The sequence below is a fragment of the Bombyx mori genome, chromosome 20, assembly GCF_030269925.1.
Source record: "Bombyx mori chromosome 20, ASM3026992v2".
In the NCBI taxonomy this organism is placed as follows: Eukaryota; Metazoa; Arthropoda; class Insecta; order Lepidoptera; family Bombycidae; genus Bombyx; species Bombyx mori.
In genome coordinates, this window is record NC_085126.1 from 8771057 (window position 1) to 8791253 (window position 20197).

The window sequence follows — 20197 nt, forward strand, 5'->3', positions numbered from 1 at the left end:
CTGCCCGCATCGTTCAGCACCTGGTCGGGGTTGGACCTGACCTGTCGGCGGAGCAGTTCGGCTTCCGGGAGGGCCGTTCGACCGTGGATGCAATTCTTCGCGTGCGGGCCCTCTCGGACGAGGCTGTCTCACGGGGTGGGGTGGCGTTGGCGGTGTCTCTTGACATCGCCAACGCATTTAACACCCTGCCCTGGTCTGTGATAGGGGGGGCACTGGAGAGGCATGGGGTGCCCCTCTACCTCCGCCGGCTGGTTGGCTCCTATTTGGAGGCCAGGTCGGTCGAATGTACCGGGTACGGTGGGACCCTTCACCGTTTTCCGGTCGTGCGTGGTGTTCCGCAGGGGTCGGTTCTCGGACCCCTCTTGTGGAACATCGGGTACGACTGGGTGCTGAGGGGTGCCCTCCTCCCGGGTCTCCGCGTTATTTGTTACGCGGACGACACGTTGGTCGTGGCCCGGGGGGATGATTATAGAGAGTCTGCCCGTCTCGCCACAGCGGGAGTGGCCCTCGTCGTCGGGAGGATCAAGAGACTGGGCCTCGACGTGGCGCTCAGTAAATCCGAGGCCTTGTGGTTTCACGGGCCGCGGAGAGCGCCACCTGTCGACGCCCACATCGTGGTTGGGGGCGTCCGGATAGGGGTCGGGGTGCAGTTAAGGTACCTCGGCCTCGTGTTGGACGGCCGGTGGGCTTTTCGTGCTCACTTTGCGGAGCTGGTCCCTCGATTAATGAGGACAGCCGGTTCTTTGAACCGACTGCTCCCGAATATCGGGGGGCCGGATCAGGTTGTACGCCGCCTCTACGCTGGGGTGGTGCGATCGATGGCCCTGTACGGTGCGCCTGTATGGGCTGAGCCGCGCAATCGGGCTACTATGGCTCGGTTCCTGCGCCGGCCGCAGCGCACCGTTGCTATCAGGGTCATCCGTGGATATCGCACCGTCTCATTCGAGGCGGCGTGTGTGTTGGCGGGGACGCCGCCATGGGAGCTGGAGGCGGAGTCGCTCGCTGCCGACTATCGGTGGCGCAGTGAGCTTCGTGCTCTGGGCGTGGCGCGTCCCTCCAAAAGTGAGCTGCGGGCGCGGAAGGCCCATTCTCGGCGGTCCGTGCTCGAATCGTGGTCGAGGCGGTTGGCCAACCCCACGTGGGGTCTACGGACCGTCGAGGCGGTTTACCCGGTCTTTTATGACTGGGTGAATCGTGGCCGAGGACGCCTCACCTTCCGTCTGGTGCAGGTGCTGACTGGGCACGGATGCTTTGGAAAGTACCTGCACCGGATAGGAGCTGAGCCGACGACGAGGTGCCACCATTGTGGACACGACCTGGACACGGCGGAGCATACGCTCGCTGTCTGCCCCGCTTGGGAGGTGCAGCGCCGTGTCCTTGTCGCAAAGATAGGACCAGACTTGTCGCTGCCTGGCGTCGTGGCGTCGATGCTTGGCGGCGACGAGTCTTGGAAGGCTATGCTCGACTTCTGCGAGTGCACCATCTCGCAGAAGGAGGCGGCGGGGCGAGTGAGGCAAAGCTCTCCTCACTACGCAGAAACCCGCCGCCGCCGAGCAGGGGGTCGGGACCGGGGTCCCATCCGTAACCCGGCCCCCTAAGAGCTTCGGGCTCCACCCGCTTTGTGCGGGGAGGAGCTTAGGCGTGGGGCAGCGTGGTAGGTCGCGTTCCCCCGACCGCTCCGGGGGAAGGTGTAGCGCGGCGCTATCAATCGGGCTCTTGGCCCGTCGACCGAGGGAACCGGCGGTCATGTTGCTGGCGGCCGCCGGTCCGGCGTCTGGGGGACGGCGGGATGGATGTAATGTGCTCTGCGTAAACCCTGTCCCGCCGTCTCAATAACTCCGACTGGGTTCCCACCCGGTCCGGGGTAGGGCGCCGGCTGTGAGCGGCAGGAGTTTTTAGTGAGGTTCGACTCCCACATACCCCACCTGCCGTGCGGGTGGGGATCCGGCGATTTTCTCCTGTGGAAAAAAAAAAAAAAAAAAAACTGTAAAGTTCACGCATTGTCGCTTAGTCACGTTTGCCTTTCAAGCGTCGAATTATGATTTCTTTTGTTTCAGTATAAATCAGCAGACATAGATCTAAGAGAGTTCAATGACCCCAATAGGCGTAATGTCAAAGAATCATATTTGGCGCCAAATTAGCAAATTTTTTTTTATTAAAGTTTAATTCTAAGGAGTATAAACGGATCCTCAGGGTGGCGGCGACAATTGAGACAATTTACATCCACACGAAATAATATATTCTCTTTAGTACACGTTATGGTGGGTAGAATACGAATGCAACAGAGATATGCTAACCGTCGGTATTTATACAATCATCTTGACCTATTTTAATACAAACTGAGTAGGTAATATTAAACATTGTTCATCTTAATTATTCTGCTGATTATTTACGTACAATTATTATTTAATAATATCGAATTATGTAACAAATAACATTAAGGCTTATTGCGCCGGAAGCTGTCAAGCGGAAGGCGCCAATAAAATATTATAAGTATAAAGAAATATGAATGAACTATTTACTTGATTATGAAATTACTAATTATATTATAAGAATAATAAGTTCTATATATTTCCTAAGTTCGTAAATAATTTATTATGTGAGGCCGGAAGTGTTGCTCGATAACATTCGGCCATCCTGTGTATGCCGTGTCCCACGGCGATCAGCGCTGCTATTGCGCCTGGTTTGTCGCTGGTGTATGGCACCTGAAATTGACATGTTTAAGCAGTAATTATATCTTGTATTATCTAATTCATACGACACACCTTTTATTTATCATAGATCACACACCTTTTATTTATCATAGATCACACACCTTTTATTTATCATAGATCACACACCTTTTATTTATCATAGATCATACACCTTTTATTTATCATAGATCATACACCTTTTATTTGTTGTACATCACACAGCTTTTATTTGTTGTACATCACACAGCTTTTATTTGTTGTACATCACACACCTTTTATTTGTTGTACATCACACAGCTTTTATTTGTTGTACATCACACAGCTTTTATTTGTTGTACATCACACACCTTTTATTTGTTGTACATCACACACCTTTTATTTGTTGTACATCACACACCTTTTATTTGTTGTACATCACACACCTTTTATTTGTTGTACATCACACAGCTTTTATTTGTTGTACATCACACAGCTTTTATTTGTTGTACATCACACAGCTTTTATTTGTTGTACATCACACACCTTTTATTTGTTGTACATCACACACCTTTTATTTGTTGTACATCACACAGCTTTTATTTGTTGTACATCACACAGCTTTTATTTGTTGTACATCACACAGCTTTTATTTGTTGTACATCACACAGCTTTTATTTGTTGTACATCACACAGCTTTTATTTGTTGTACATCACACAGCTTTTATTTGTTGTACATCACACAGCTTTTATTTGTTGTACATCACACAGCTTTTATTTGTTGTACATCACATCACACAGCTTTTATTTGTTGTACATCACATCACACAGCTTTTATTTGTTGTACATCACACAGCTTTTATTTGTTATACATCACACAGCTTTTATTTGTTGTCCATCACACAGCTTTTATTTGTTGTACATCACACAGCTTTTATTTGTTGTACATCACACAGCTTTTATTTGTTGTACATCACACAGCTTTTATTTGTTGTACATCACACAGCTTTTATTTGTTGTACATCACACAGCTTTTATTTGTTGTATATAACACAGCTTTTATTTGTTGTATATAACACAGCTTTTATTTGTTGTATATAACACAGCTTTTATTTGTTGTATATAACACAGCTTTTATTTGTTGTATATAACACAGCTTTTATTTTTTTGTATATAACACAGCTTTTATTTTTTTGTATATAACAGCTTTTTTTTATTATTTTTTTACATCACACAGCTTTTATTGTTAACTGATGCAGCCTCTATCTATCCTGAAATAGTTTGATTTTGTTTTATCAGATACTTGCAATTCTGAGTCAGTAGATTGGTCAAGTATCATAACGTTCATACTACTTTGTAGACTCATTTTTATTAGTAATAATTTCCACGCGTGCTTATTAATCAATTATGTTTCCATTCAATGATTTTGTCTCAGATATTAATTATTTTTAAAAAGCAATCTTTCGACCTTACAAGTCCACCCAAAAGTACATAGGACATGCAGCCCAGCTCAAAATATACAGAATTCATAAGAAATGTTTCATTAGTGTTAATATTGAGATAAACTTGTACCAAAGCAGCACTTTACTGTGATATTATACAGCTGTGTCCTAAATACATTGGACAAGTCTGTCTGTAATTTTATTTCACTAAGAGTACTATTAAAAGTTTCACTACTACCCACGAATTTAACAGAATTTTGTGATATTGATATTAATCATTGATTCTCCGATTATTAAATCTATATCAGCGATGTCGTAATTCGTTATTTCCACAAAGCCACAATAATGTTGTCTATATGAACATTCACGGGGATGTTCCTAAGAGGTCGACGAGTATGAGCCTCCAAAACCTCTCATTGTAACCACGGAAGACAATCTTTAATTTTTTTAACTTATCAGCATATGCCACACAGAATATTTAATTTGCTGCCCATGTCTATGTATGCAATGAGACTAGAGCCATTAATTAACACTATTTTTTTTGCAAATCTATGCATACGCTGTATGTTGTAAATAAGATATTACTCACTTTTGGGTGTGAAGAGCTGGCCGCATACCATCAGCTGACCGACGTGTGTCTCGGGCGATGGCACACCTCGCAGCGCGGCTCTTTGCAGTTCTTTGTTTCACGACCTTCTTTCTCTTCGGCAGGCGTAACATTTCTTTGGTTGAAAGTCGGTCCCTCTTGCAACTGGAGCAACAGCACCTTCTCCATGTGGTAGCCATTCGCGGATGTGTAGTATAGTTGCGGTGGTGTATCGCATAATCCCTAGCCGACCCACGAAGACATATCTGCATGATGAACTGGCAGTCTTTGTTGTCCCATCAATATACGTGATCCAACTGGTCGATCTTGTGCAGCCATCCCTTGACGTTGCTAGATTTTTCATCCGGCCGGAACGTTGGAATAACCTCTGCATCGGTTTGGGTGACACGTCGCATTTTGTATCGCCTGTGTTTCTCAGCGGTCTCAAATCCATCAATGTATGGGCCTGGCATAATCCCGCTTCTGAAGTATAAACGGATCCTCAGGGTGGCGGCGACAATTGAGACAATTTACATCCACACGAAATAATATATTCTCTTTAGTACACGTTATGGTGGGTAGAATAAGAATGCAACAGAGATATGCTAACCGTCGGTATTTATACAATCATCTTGACCTATTTTAATACAAACTGAGTAGGTAATATTAAACATTGTTCATCTTAATTATTCTGCTGATTATTTACGTACAATTATTATTTAATAATATCGAATTATGTAACAAATAACATTAAGGCTTATTGCGCCGGAAGCTGTCAAGCGGAAGGCGCCAATAAAATATTATAAGTATAAAGAAATATGAATGAACTATTTACTTGATTATGAAATTACTAATTATATTATAAGAATAATAAGTTCTATATATTTCCTAAGTTCGTAAATAATTTATTATGTGAGGCCGGAAGTGTTGCTCGATAACAGGAGTTTTGTTTAAAAACAAATGTATATCGAAGGTCGAGAACATTGCCTTATTTCTCAGTGATTAAGGTTGAGATTGTTTTATTTACCTAATGCCAATTAACCTCGAGGGATTATTCTGGCTTCACCGTTGTGTAAAACGTGAAATCTGAACACCTGATACACAACTTTCAACACACGAATTCAATTTAGACTTTGTTCCATTTGCTTTTCTTCTTTTTTAAATATTGAAAAAAAAACTCACTTCATGACAACAGTAGTGAAATGTAACGCAAAAGAGGAAATACTATAAAGATTTGTCACGATAAATTCGGAATTAATCCTATGGATTTGCGTTTCTGAAGGCCAGACGCGTGTCATAAAATAAAACAATATTGTGAAGGCGATAATGCTAATTTTTTTATAACATTTTACATGTTAATGTTTTTATTATATTTATAGCTTAGCTTTATTTATAGTTTTTATTATATTTAGAGCCCATAGACATCTACAAAGTAAATGCCACCTGCAAATGATACCTTGCAAAAAGAGTTCTAAGTCTTGACTTTATAGTACAGTGGCTTCCCCAACCTTCAATCCGAAACGCATTACTGCTTCACGACAGAAATAGGCACCCGGTAGTACCTACCCGTGCGAATTCTCAAGACGTCCTTCCATCAGTAAGTATCATGTTGTAGTTTTTTATTTGTGGAGGCCGAAGGCTAGGGCTGACGGTTTTTTTTTATTATATTGCTTTCAGCCAGTGCGTTCTATAGTCATATAGGTTAAGGGGTAAAGATTTGATCAACCCGGAATGAACCCTCATAGCGTGCGCTACGCTCCATATTATTTACCGAATTATTTAATTTTACAATCTCAAACTATGATATGATATTCACTAGACTGTTTTGGAATCAAAATCTCTTTGAACTCCTAGATTTTTTTTGAAATATCAGAAACAAGTTATCACAGAACCCGAAATTTTTATATTCAATCATGATTGACAATAAAGTATATTGTTAAAAACAAACAAAAAAACATTTTTTCAAAGTCATGATCCTCATTCTACGCTTCTATTATCCTCTTTGCTGGACTCTGTTATGGATTGATCTGTAAAATGAAAAAGGTTACAATTAATTAACAAAAAAAAAACATACATATCGACTTTTTGGCGGGAACGTGATGACCGAAGCTATGTGTAATACGCTTTTATTAGCTTCAGACGTATGTATGTTAATATGTAACGGAATCTTTGAACATGATTTTAACCCCCTTCAAAACGTCGGATTAGCTCGGAAATTTGGTATACTTATTAAGGATCGATGACAACTCAATTTGAAAAAAATAATTAAATAAAAATTGGAAAAATTTAAATTCAACTAAAAAATGAAAATAAATCATAGTTTCAAAAAAACTAACAAAATACACTTTTATAGAAAATCAAACTAAAAAATAGAAAATAAATTTTAATAAATTTGAATTAAAAATAGTGTAAGAAAAAATGATTTTATTGTAAAAAAAGCGTGGGGTGCATGGTATCAGTAGTTATAAATATATTATGAACAGATATGAGTAGAAGGGTTATTTTGATAATATTCTGAAAAGCACCTCACGCTTTTTTACATTAAAATCATTTTTTCTTACACTATTTTGAATTCAAATTTATTTTCTATTTATTAGTTGGATTTTCTATAAAAGCGTATTTTGTTAGTTATTTAAACTATTATTTTTTAAATAAACTTTTATAGACAAAAAAGAAATTGTCACCGTAGGTATCATTTTCCTCAATTTGAGCCCACTCCTCGATGTGGTGCACGAACTCAACCTCCTTGTAGTTTCCGAAGCCATCACAATCTAAATCGGCACCAGTGCGGCATTTTTCTCGGGCGCAGTCTGCGTTCCAATATACAATTATAATAAAAAAAAAAGCTAAATGACCCAAGACATATAATCTATAGGAACTAAAGACCTATCTACTTATATACGTCTAAATATACGCATAAGCATACATAAACGCCCAGACTAACAATCGAATATGGAACGCACTCCCCTCCCCCAACCCCCCTCTAATCCTTCGATTAGATTGCTGACATTTTATTATGTTCTGTAACCACTTTTATCGTGGCAGTGGCACAGTGAAGTACCCCGCTACGTCCCGCATCCAGGTGCTCGGACACTTGATGGCTCATCTTTTCGTGCTCCGACCTCTGGATCATTTTCCATCCACCTTGCCGTTTTTTTCTTTTTTTTTTCCTACCTATTCTAGTGATCTCGAGGGATCATGCTAGATTCACCGAACGAATCCACCTTGTGCGTAACTATGAGTCTCTATAGGTCAGAGGGTTTTCATGAAACAAGACCAAAATACTGGAGCATGGGCTTGACTTGGTCCAACTGTTTCGTTTGAGGGTACCGATTTAAGACAACGGAGCGGAATAACCAAATCCGCTATCGCCCAGCTGAAGCTATGGCACCCACTAGTTAAATCTATCATATCGAAAAACAGTAGAGATATCGGTGTAATGAGCTTACCGCAATTCATGTTGGAGACCTCAACTCTCGGAACCTTGATCCCTTCGATCATAGTACCGTCCTCAAGGGCGCAGTAGCATACAAAACGTCGACACTGAAAAAAAGAACATAATATATATATATATATATATGTATGTAAATTCATCAAATACCCCTCACAACGAAAATAGGTTGTAACTAATCTAGCCATAAATACTGTTACATAAAAACTTGTTTTTTTTTCAATATTTTTGTTATTTTAAATTTGGAACACGCGTTTTTTTTAAAATCTTCATAAAAAAAATGCATTGCATTTGCATTTGTAACAAAACTTATGGTTGGATTGTTCAGTAGTCAAACACGTTCATGCGTGCATCACTAAGTATATAGTATAAAACAAAGTCACTTTCTCTGTCCCTATATCTGTCTGTCCCTATGTATGCTTAAATCTTTAAAACTACGCAACGGATTTTGATGCGTTGTTTTAATAGATAGAATGATTGAAGAGGAAGGTTTATATGTATAATAAAATCCATTAAATAATGGAGAAATCAATAATAAATTACAGTTTCCGAAGCGAAGCGAGGGCGGGTCGCTAGTACTTCACATAAATCTTCATCGAATTATTCTTTCAATTAACATTAATATCCAATCAAACTTCTTTAACAAATTTAGTTATGTAATCTTAGTTACTTCGGTCACATTTCTCGACGGCAACCAGACAAATAAAAACCTTGAAAAATTCAATCCGGTCAATTCGATCAACTAACCGTGCCCACCGGACTCTCTATTACAACCACCCTAAGGGAACCCGAAAACCGAGCGAAGTGGAAGATGATTGCACAAACAGCCACAAAGGCCTTTTTATTTATTGCTTGGTTGCTATGGTTTTATTTATGGGTGGACGAGCTCACAGCCCACCTGGTGTGAAGTGGTTACTGGAGCCCATAGACATCTACAAAGTAAATGCGCCACCCACCTTATAAGTGCTAAGGTCTCAAGTATAGTTACAACGGCTGCCCTATCCTTCAAACCGAAACGCATTACTGCTTCACGGCAGAAATAGGCAGGGTGGTGGTACCTACCCGCGCGGACTCACAAGAGGTCCTACCACCAGTAATAAGGCCTTTCAAGGACACGACTTTCAGCAATGAAATATGTGACTAAGAAGAAGTTATTTGTGTGAGATGGAGCTGTCGCAGTTTTAAAAGCACTGGTAGATAGTTTGGCCCTCCGATTTCTATTTCAGAGGGGTTAAGTCTGAAGGGTGGCAACTAGGAGAGACGGACAGTGTGGTCCGCCAATTGAAATGGTGGCTAGCGTCTCCATAGGCTTCCCGGCTCAATCTCGACGGGGATAAGAGGCTTGCAAAACATACAATTGAACCTTTTTTTATGATTGAAAGATTACTGGTGGCCCGGAGGCCTTTCCAGTTTCACCAGGACAGGTGGGCGAGCAAAGGCTCAGCCAGGAGGGGTGGGATTTGCTAACAACTGCCCGAGCGCCTCCGAAGGAGACCTAACAACTCAAGAGCGATTGCTTCGCGAATGAATCTACTACCGGATCGGAATCGCGACCCGCTGAGAAGATCCGGCGAGAAACTCAGCGGGCTGATACATGGGTTAGTTTGCACGTCGACCTCTTTGTCGAGTTCGACGAGTACGGTTACCGGGATTCCTCCGCCTGCTCCTAGTGTTAGAGCTGAAGGTATCTAATGCAAGAGTTCAGATCTGAACAATGCAAGAGTGTACCCTGACATACGCAGTGTGTTGATTCATCGATTCAAGCACCGGTCCAGAAATTAGATTAACCGGATACTAATTACCTGAACAGCAGCATAGAGCCATAAAGGAGTGCACTGTGGAGCTTCGTAATGCAAGTGGCCGTCGACTCCGAACTTCTTCTTGAAATACTTCATTTCTAGTTTGCATGGCTCTGGATAATCGTTATTTGTAATCAGATTAATAAATAAATAAATTGTAAAACAGTTATTGATTTAAAACTTTGCTTTAAATCTATTTATTTCTCGTGTTTCAACAATGAAAGCATAAATCCAAAAAAATTCAAGCAGCAAAAAACGAAAGGATCGATATTGATTTTTGAAAAGGTTACCGGCTCAGTAATGCCTAACAGTAGCAACTCAATCGGTACCGCGTACCTACCCGTTCAGGCAAAAAAATATTTTCTGCCAACTACAGACCATTAGGTTGACCAAATTCATCATTCCGTTTCCTTCGTCCGTTAAAAGTAGTCTGCACGGTGTGGATATCCTGACACTGGCCCTGCCTGCAAACTAATCCATCGTCACAGCCGGGCTCCAAGAACTCTTCTTCGACCTAATCACAATAGCACTAAAGTTCGAAATTGAATAGAATGCTGTTTTATTGTTACATACACTTACAAATCAATCTTACATTCGTTCTTGTTTACACTTGACGGCAGAATTAGGAAGCTGTGAAAAACGTAGCAGACTAAAAAGCCCTGCCACCATGAAGCAGATATTTTGTATACAAAACCTTTTAGCAAGAGTGCTATACTCTTAAAAATAAATAGACGTTTAATATCAGATCGTCCGAGAGCACATTCACTCATGGTAGGGCGCTTACTACGTTTTACTACTTTTACACACTATATCCGACGCAAAGCAGTAATGCGTTTCAGTTTGAAGAGCGGAAGAGCCGTTGTCAATACCGTCTTTACCATAAGGGCACACGGGGCCCGTGCCCAGGGCCCCCATTCTCAGGGGGCCCCGAAGGACCGACAAAATCTCTCACACACTTATTCTCAAAACATTTTTGTCGGGCACATTACACTTTTTTCACAAATCCATAATCTTATCAGAAGGTATTTTCAAGGCATATACTACGCCATTATATCGATGACTGCGCCTATTCCTACTGTACTAATTAATAATATTTCCGAACGCATCCTACCTAATTTACTAAGTACGCCATCTAGCGATCACGATAAAGGTTTCCGCTATCGTAATCGTAACCAAAAAACCAGCAGCATTCTAATATCATTAATGACATATTATATCATACTGTATTTGATTACCTATAATAAATGGTCATAATTAGTAAAAAAAAAATTTTTTACATTCCAAAAGGGCCTCAAATTCTTGTGTGCCCAAGGGCCCCAGCCTAATTTAAGACGTCCCTGGCCGTTGTACTCTATACTGAGACTTAGAACTGTAGACTTAGACCCGTGCGGAGTCACAAGAAGTCCTACCACCAGTAACAGTCTGTGGCATGGTATGGCGCCGCGGTCCAGTACCCGCTTAAGCACCTGGACCGTGAGTTCGTTCATCCATCTGATCAGCAAAAAAACTAAAGCAAAAATCACCTCAATCTCTTTACTTCCGTTGACTTCGTGTATTGTCTTTTTGAACTCCGCACATTTCTGGTTCAGTTCTGAACACGGAAACACCGCATATTAAAATGAACGAAAGCTTGTATCGGAACTCACTTTTGTGCAAACTTTAATATGACGTGGCAGATGAGTTTCTTATTTACCAAACTTCGCCTACAATACGTTTCCAGATATCATTGGTACTGACAATCTCCAACCCCCTTCGTTCCTTTAGTGTTATTTAACGCTAGGCAGGCAGTCGGTAGGCAGCGGCTTGGCTCTGCCCCTGGCATTGCTGAAGTCCATGGGCGACGGTAACCACTCACCATCAGGTGGGCCGTATGCTCGTATGCCTACAAGGGCAATAACAAAAAAAAAACATGCCATTCCTCAAATGTTGATTTTTGGGATCACCAAGTCTGATAAACTGTCTAATATTTGTCGTAAGATACGAGCAAACAACCCTGACTACTTCGAGCTACCCCAAAATGTTTCCTTACCTGACCACTGTACTCCTAAGGTACCGGTGTGGTAAGAACACGTATAGATTGCAAATCAGGACAAGCGGCTTTTATTTTATTACTAATGCTTGATTATCCCACTACCCCCTTTTTTCGGGCAGAGGGGGCCTCTTTTTCGGACAGGGGGCCAAAGCCCATCCGAGGTATCCGCGCCTAAAGGATACGCGGGGTATGTGCGACTTAACGATCTGTAAATGTTTGAAGCCGACAACAGGCCCAAGAATGTTTTAGGCCTTTTTTTTAATAAATAAATATATATTTACTAACGATCACGCCACGTTAACTGGTAACTGGTAAGTTCGTAAAGAACTTGTGTTACAGGTACCAGATAACGGAAATGAATGGAAGATTTTTATTAAACACATATACATAATATACATCCATAACCCTGGAAAAGATATTTTATATTTATCATACAAATATCTTCCCTTGGCGGGATTCGAACCTGCCACCCCTTTGTGTAGTGACCATGCCATTTACCCCTACACTAGACGGCCGATAAACTACTTAACCTAATCCTTCTAACGTCACACTATTCAACTCTATTATGCTGTCACTAACGTTGATAAAAGCTGCACCTTCCGCAGCAGTTACACTCCTCCTTATCGGGCAGGAAAGCGCCGGCAGGGCAATGACTTTCCTGCACCAGGCCATCTTTGCACTGGTAGCCGCGACAAGAGACCGGACAATCTCTGTCACTGCTCGGTGGCTCGTACCGATAGCTTTTACGACTGCTGTTCACCAAAAAAACATGTACTTTTTCAAATGAATATTTAAAAAATCCTCAGTGGACTAAGGCGTGGTTTCTTGAATCTCTAATACCTTCAACTTATCAGTCGGGTCAGAGCGAAGCTAGTAAGAGTCAATACGTTATTGACATTGCAATAACCTGAAGGTTTCCGTGGAAACGCTAAACGAATCTGATAAAGTTGATCAAGGAAAACAAAAATAGGAAATTCTGCTGTATACTAACAAACTTAGTGTTTCATTTGGCAACGATGGAACTGCCACAGGTATACCTGGAACAAATATGTTTAAGTTTTTATTTTTATTGCTTAGATGGGTGGACGAGCTCACAGCCCACCTGGTGTTAAGTGGTTACTGGAGCCCATAGACATCTACTACGTAAATGCGCAGCCCACCTGGAGATATAAGGTCTCAGTATAGTTACAACGGCTGCCCCGCCCTTCAAACCGAAACGCATTACTGCTTCACGACAGAAATAGGCAGGGAGGTGGTACCTACCCGTGCGGACTCAGAAGAGATCCTACTACCAGTAAAAGTCGTACCACCAGTCGTACCGTATTGACACATCGGGTTCACGGGGCAGGTAAAATAATAGGTCGTATATATAATCAATATCAATCAATCATAATAGGTTGTGTCGTATAATCAAATAGGTCGTAAATTCAAATAGGTTACTCTTCCAAATTAATGCAGTGTATTACTGTACTTAGCAACAAAGGGTTATATCTCTATCGGTTTTCTTAATTAACCCAGTACAGAACAGATAATACAATAAAAATGGGGACATTTGAGAGCGAGCCGCTGCGCCGGAACTGTAGTACCTCTGAATGCTATTGTTTTTTATGGATTCTCATTGACGTCAACAACGTTGTAATGAAATAAACGGTTAACAGGTAAACGAGTTTATTTTTCTACTTTGCCAAGCGTGAGTGACGCCTGACGACCCAGATGATGACGTCAATTTTTACATAAACATATCCAGAGCATCAGTCCGTCTTTTGCAACTTTTTCTTAAAGCGCTCTTATGCGTGATACGGGCCTTTCTTTTGGCGATTTTCTGATTTAGCGTTTCACAGATATAGCGGTACAGCGTTGTGGACAAATCATGGAATATGAAAATGTTTAGGAATCACCATTACATTACAAGGACGCGCTAATGATTGCGAATTAATGATGATGTCCCGATTGCCGTTGGGGCCGAATAGTTATTGAGTGGCGACCGCGTACCGGAAAGCGTACGTGGGTAGGCCTCCCATAAGATGAACTGAAGACATATTGAGGTTCGCGGGGATCCGTTGGACGTAAGCAGCGCAGTACGGATCATTGTGGCGAGGCTTGGGGAGGAGAAAATCATCCGATCCCCACCCGCGTGGCAGGTGGGGTATGTGGGAGTTGAACCTCACTAAAAACTCCTGCGCCCTACCCCGGACAGGGCCGGAGCCCAGTCGGAGCTATTGAGACGGCGGGACAGGGTTGACGCAGAGCAGGCTTACTGGTGGTAGCACCTCTTGTGAGTCAGCACGGGTAGGTATCACCACCCCGCCTATTTCTGCCGTGAAGCAGTAATGCGTTTCGGTTTGAAGGGTGGGGCAGCCGTTGTAACTATACTGAGACCTAGGAACTCATATCTCAAGGTGGGTGGCGCATTTACGTTGTAGATGTCTATGGGCTCCAGTAACCACTTAACACCAGGTGGGCTGTGAGCTCGTCCACGCAGCTAAGCAATTAAAAAAAAGAGCATATTACATCCATCCCGCGCGGGCTGATAGATAAATAGATATCCCGATACTTAAATTTTGGGGGGGGAAATTTAAACCGTTTTCAATATAAAAAAACCCATCTAAGATCGATAAAGCAACACGTACATCGCCTCAAGGTTTTATCACAACGCAACGCCCGAAGTTCTTGCTCCGGATGGCCCCAGTATGGATTGCAACCAGCCCTGAAATCTAAAAGCAGATTTAATTCAAACTACTGTAAATCGTTAATAATTCCTTTTATAAATTATTTCCTGCGAATCGATTACTTCAAGGCTTTTCGTGGTCACGGACGAGCTTCGTCCGTGTAAGTAGTCTTTATCCATGTCTACGAATTAGCAAGACAATGAATAACAATATTAAAAGCAGATTAAAATAAAAATATTACAAATCATAGTCAAAAAGATACATACGGTCACCACGTCAAGCTAATTGAATACTTCAATTTCATTGACATCCCATCCTTACCGTTGTTTGTCAAGAGTATCTCATATAATAGGTTGTTCGGAAAGTAATACATTTTTTTCCCGACAGAGGATCTAATTGTATTTTTTTGCACCCAACTTCACATTTGAGACGTATAATTTTTATATGCTTTGTGAGCTCATATATCAAGGCTTGTGTGTGAAAAAATCCAGTTAATTCTACGGAGTAGTTTTTGGTTGGTGCCCTTTTAAATAGGAAGCGCGATATGCAGAGTTTTCGACATATCTTACTGTTTTACTACAGAAAGAGTAACAATGCTGTTCAAGCCAGAAAAAAATTGACCGATGTGAATGGAAAAGGTGTGTTGACAGTACGCCAGTGCCAGAACAAAACAAAAATTATCAAATTCAACAGTTTACGGCCACCTGAAAAGCCTGGGATTATTCTCGAAGCTCGATGTATGTGCTCATTTCCACAAAAACGAAATTACTTTCCGAACAACCCAATATTTACCTCATTTCTCAAGTTGGGCGGAGCGTTATATTAATGTAATAACGCTAATAGCCAACCGTAACTTGATAGCTACATATAGCTTATAGTTTAAGCATATGGCTCTTTTTTAAACATAAATAAAATAACTTCTTAAGCCCGTTTCCACCCTATTTTGTATGTAGGTCGTCAAATGCACATTCTTTTCGGTCTCTTGCCCCCCTAGTAGGGTAGGTATGGATGCGAAAGGCAATATCAATGTTTCTCAACCATTGGGTCTCGATCCCAGAAGGGGCCTATTTTAAGCATCCCGGGAACAAAGTATTTGTTGAAAAAAAATAGATTCATTACAACTATACTGAGACCTTAGAACTGATATCTCAAGGTGGGTGGTGTATTTACGTCGTAGATGTCTATGGGCTCCAGTAACAACTTAACACCAGGTGGGCTGTGAGCTCGTCCACCCATTCAAGCGATAAAAAAAAAGAATAGGAAAGTTACAACTATTTTTAGATTAATTAGGACCACTAAAATAATGATGACCAAAGTTTCCTTATACAAAATATAGAAATAAATAAATCTAATTAGTATATACACACGAACATAAGACCGATTTTATAACATTAACTACTCCCGATAATAAACTTTGAGAGGAAAGAGAATCTCACCTATCGACGTGACCGGTAGAAACTCTTCGGTGTCAAAATTGTACTCATCTTCAAGGCATGACTGGTCTAGCTCTACAAAAAAAAACAGTGGTTAAACTTTGGAATGCCTCGGCAAATGCGAGAAACAATTGCTGTGCTGTGTGCTTAGTGCGAGTTTTTTAACGTTCTCGATAGAGTAAAAGTTCGAATCGGGAGGATCCGTAATGACTTGTTTAGGGCAAAGTGTCACCAAGTCCTTTTAAGGACACGACCTTCGGCAATAAAGTATGCGACTCACAGGAAACAGAGTAATTGCTGCTGGGTAACATTGTAGATGGGGTAGGAAAATCCCGTCTAATCCTGGCGCGAAGCCTAAGTGCCCGTTCACACATGGTCTCCGTTTTACTGGTCCGTTTTGTCGAATACGCTTTTTTTCATCGATTGATGTTTTTTTCATCGATGGAGTTGTATGAGCGCCTTCACATATGGTACAGTATTCAGTGTGCTTAGTGCGAGTTTTTTAACTCGAGTTTTTTAACTCAACTTAGTATGGAATTGGAACGTTGACCTACGTTTGCCGCTAGGGGCGCTGTTCCAACTCTATACAGATTTAACTTTTACACTACCTATCGTGAACGTGAAAAAACTCGGACTAAGCACACTGTTGATCTTTTTTTTTTGAGTTTATGGCCTGGTATCCTAGACCTTTAGGTCAAGTCTTGAGTATTTTTATTCGGTTTATTATAATATCCCACTGTATTTTTGATGAATTTATATAGAGGCACGGAATCGGATCTATCTTTTAACATATCACTCAGGCGGCGGGAGAGTTCTTGTACTGTCACTTGTATACTTGTATACACACACTGTTGATCCGGAGGCGGGGGTGTTACCAGCCCTCCTACGATTCAGCACCGCGTCGCGCGGGTGGCAAAACTCCTGCCGCAGTTACGTCGTGTCTAAACTAATATTAAATTGATATCAAAAGAAAAAAATTGCAATCAAACCTCTATAGAAAATGCATTCGTCACAGCATCTGCACTGGGAATAGTCAGAGGGAACGAACATCGCTCGCCATTTTCCGTATTTCCTATCACAGTATGTTCTGTACTCTTTCTCTTGTACTCTTCTTTCCCTTCAAGAAAGACCGATTTGTGAAAGTTTATTTGCCATTAGTGCGCGTGTTTTCTTTCGGAATACGCAACTAAGAAGCAATATATTTTTAAGTTCTAACATCCTATTCTCGTTTTATTCATAGCTGTATAAGACAAAAGAGCATGATGGATTGTGTGACCTAGAGTTACTGGCAACATTCTCTACGCACAGCGTTTAGTCTGTGGTAGCGAGACAAAAAGCCCGCCAAACTAAAACATTTAAACACTATATAAGATTTTAATTATACATTATTTTATTTTAAATTATTAACATTAAATACAACCTATATAGTTATAGAAAAACCGCGTTTTTTTATTGAAAATTCCAATGTACGCGATACGTCGACACCCCCAAATGGAAATTCCAATTAGAATTACTTACTTGCATGAATCTCTAAACAGCTCACATTCGGTATTATTGTTGAAATGTGGACATTGCGGACATATTTGATAGTCTGCACAGAAAAATAAAACAATTGAAATTTTTCTTGAATGAATGAATACACCGTCAGAACGTATTGTTTTTTTTTATTGCTTAGTTGGGTTGACGAGCGCACGGCCCACCTGATGTTAAGTTGTTACCGGAGGCCATAGACATCTACAACGTAAATGCCGTCATCCAGCTTGAGACATGAGTTCTAAGATCTAACTTTTAACTACGGTTGCCCCGCCCTTGAAACTGAAACGCATTACTGCTTCACGGCAGAAATAGCCAGGGCGGTGGCACCTATCCTTGCGGACGCACAAGACGTCCTACCACCAGTAAGCTTGCTAATTACCAGTGCCTTCGATATTTCTGCAGCAAAGTAATCATACGTTTCATTTTGAGGGGGCAGTCGTGATACAAGACATTTTAAAGCTTAACCACTTGGCTTAAAGTTGATTATTCGTTACCCCTAAACTTCAGGCAGGTACCTAGTACTAAAAAAACAAGTCTTACCGTAAGTACTCCTACAGACTGGCCTAACAGTTCTAGCACTGGGTATGCTGACGACACTACTTAGAGGACTGGCTTCGCATGTCTTATAGTCCACATCCAGCTCATTGGTACGGACCAGTTCAAGAATTTCCGTCTCCCGCCAGTATTCACTTGTATCTTTGTCCCTTTCCACCAGCATTATGAAGGGAAGGTACTAAAATGATATTGTTACGCCGGTAAGAGTAACGCCATCTATCGCTGAATAGTCGACCGAATATCGAAGGATCTAGTCGCACCTAGAACGCTCGAGAAGTACAACGCCATCTATTGTCAGATAGGGAAAAATACTAAAGATGGAATATTCTCGATAATTCTAGGGAAGCCTAACAGCGAATGGATCACCTGAAGTGTCCTGAAGCGATGCGGAAGAAGCGAACTGAGAGTTTTAAAGTATTTTTGGAGTGTTTTAAGTGTTCTAAGTGTTGAATACAGTTTTAAGTTGTACTTTGGTGAAATCTTATTTATCCCGAACTCCAGCGCGTAGCAATATGATTATAATTTTCCACGGACCGCGCAGGGAAATGAAGAGTCAACAGCGACTCCAGTAATAATTTTGCTGTTGTACATGTTTCTTCAATCACGTAACAATACCTTCGCTCCTTGCAGGATGACTGCAATCTGCTGCATGATATTGGATCTTGTGTTCAATAGCTTGAACACATTTGGAACAACACGTGGGGCTATTTTGCTTATACCAATTCAACTTAAATTCTCCTCTGTCGATATGTCTCTAGATTCTCTAAGCAGAGGCCTGCACATCATAGCGCTAGTCATTTCAATTTAAATAGCGCTCCTACCTCTTCAACTGATGGCGCAAGACTGTCCTTCTCATACCTAATAAATAGGCAGAATGACGATATGAGAGAGGGAGGAGTGAGGGTTGAGATGACGGCTAATAGATCATGGAATAGAAAAATTCGCTGTGCCGACCCCCCTAGTGGGATAAGGTAGTAAAGAAGAAGAAGATAGTGGCCACAACCCTTGCGGCGCGCCGAGTATTACCATTACTCCATTCAATATAAGACTTAGGGGGTGATTATAGGATGATGACCGAATAATTATAATACTACTTATAAGGAATAATAGAGAAGACGTAATTTTCTAATTGAAATTGTCTGACCGATTTGCTTGATAATGAAATAAGTGACCTTATTAATAGACCAAAAAAACCTAGCAGCTAAATGTCCACGAATGTAAGCGCAGCCCCTAATCGATTAAGGTTATTATAACAGTTATAAAAGATATTCACTTTCAATTCTCTAGTTGTTTTGTTACTCAACACTTTCTTCGGATTTAACGTCAATACAGGCACCGTATTCTTACCCATTACTTCTATGATACACGAGCATAACAAATGAAATAGAAGAATTATATCCAGCATTTTGGTTTCACGGCAAAATAGTACGACCAACAAGAAGTGACACATCTGACAGAAAGAAAAATTGAGACGAATCGGCCAGTTGTGAAAAAGTTATTTCACAGGGTACCGTCGTCAAAAGACAAAATATAGAACCCTTATTTTTTAGGGCGTTAGAGCGTATTATGCCCCTAAACGGACAGTTACCCTAATCCTGCATATTTTTGCTGGGAAGCAGTCTATGGGACTGAAAAATCAGACAGCGATTTAATAATACAAATATGGGGGGTAGGAATAACGATCTCAATGTGTGCATGTCAAAAATATCGGTCGAAAAGCGACAATTAGTGTGAGCCACAATACCATGTGATGTAATTTCAAATATAGCACATTGAGTTATTAAATAAATTAAAGTTTTCCACTATGCGAACACACTTTGTTTACAGTTTCTACATTCATGTCATCCCGCTTGATAACTTGCTACGCTAGGGCTCTTTTGGTCGATTTTAGAATTGTCATTTGTTGCTCACATCTGGACAAATTTTCTGCTTAGATGAGTGGACGAGCTTACGGCCTACCCGGTTTTAAGTGGTCACCGGATCCACTAAACACCAACAATGTAAATTGCGCCATATACCTTGCGA

The 20197-nt window shown here is 41.2% G+C and overlaps 2 protein-coding genes across 3 annotated transcripts in view; both read right to left on the minus strand.

Annotated features, from left to right (window-relative positions):
• Positions 1–5857, minus strand: part of LOC101741248 (GMP reductase 1) — a 31487-nt gene extending 25630 nt beyond the window's left edge. Inside the window, exon 1 of the mRNA XM_062674396.1 lies at positions 5725–5857. The gene's annotated coding sequence lies outside the window, so the exon portion shown is untranslated. The remainder of the gene's footprint in view (positions 1–5724) is intronic.
• Positions 5858–6577: 720 nt separating this feature from the next.
• LOC101741389 (uncharacterized) lies at positions 6578–19618 on the minus strand. 2 transcript variants are annotated; one of them, XM_021348728.3, is made up of 14 exons: positions 19446–19618; positions 18158–18350; positions 17600–17672; positions 17071–17198; positions 16085–16156; positions 14610–14693; positions 12971–13016; positions 12559–12728; positions 11471–11538; positions 10326–10461; positions 9951–10060; positions 8147–8240; positions 7382–7507; positions 6578–6724 (listed from the first exon to the last, which is right to left on the minus strand). In XM_021348728.3, the coding sequence occupies exons 1-14, from the start codon at positions 19575–19577 to the stop codon at positions 6675–6677; spliced, it is 1482 nt and encodes a 493-aa protein (XP_021204403.2). In that variant the 5' UTR covers positions 19578–19618; the 3' UTR covers positions 6578–6674. The 2 variants fall into 2 exon arrangements, with proteins under 2 accessions (XP_021204403.2, XP_004927280.3); XM_004927223.3 differs by having other exon boundaries at positions 12559–12731.
• Positions 19619–20197: the final 579 nt, after the last annotated feature.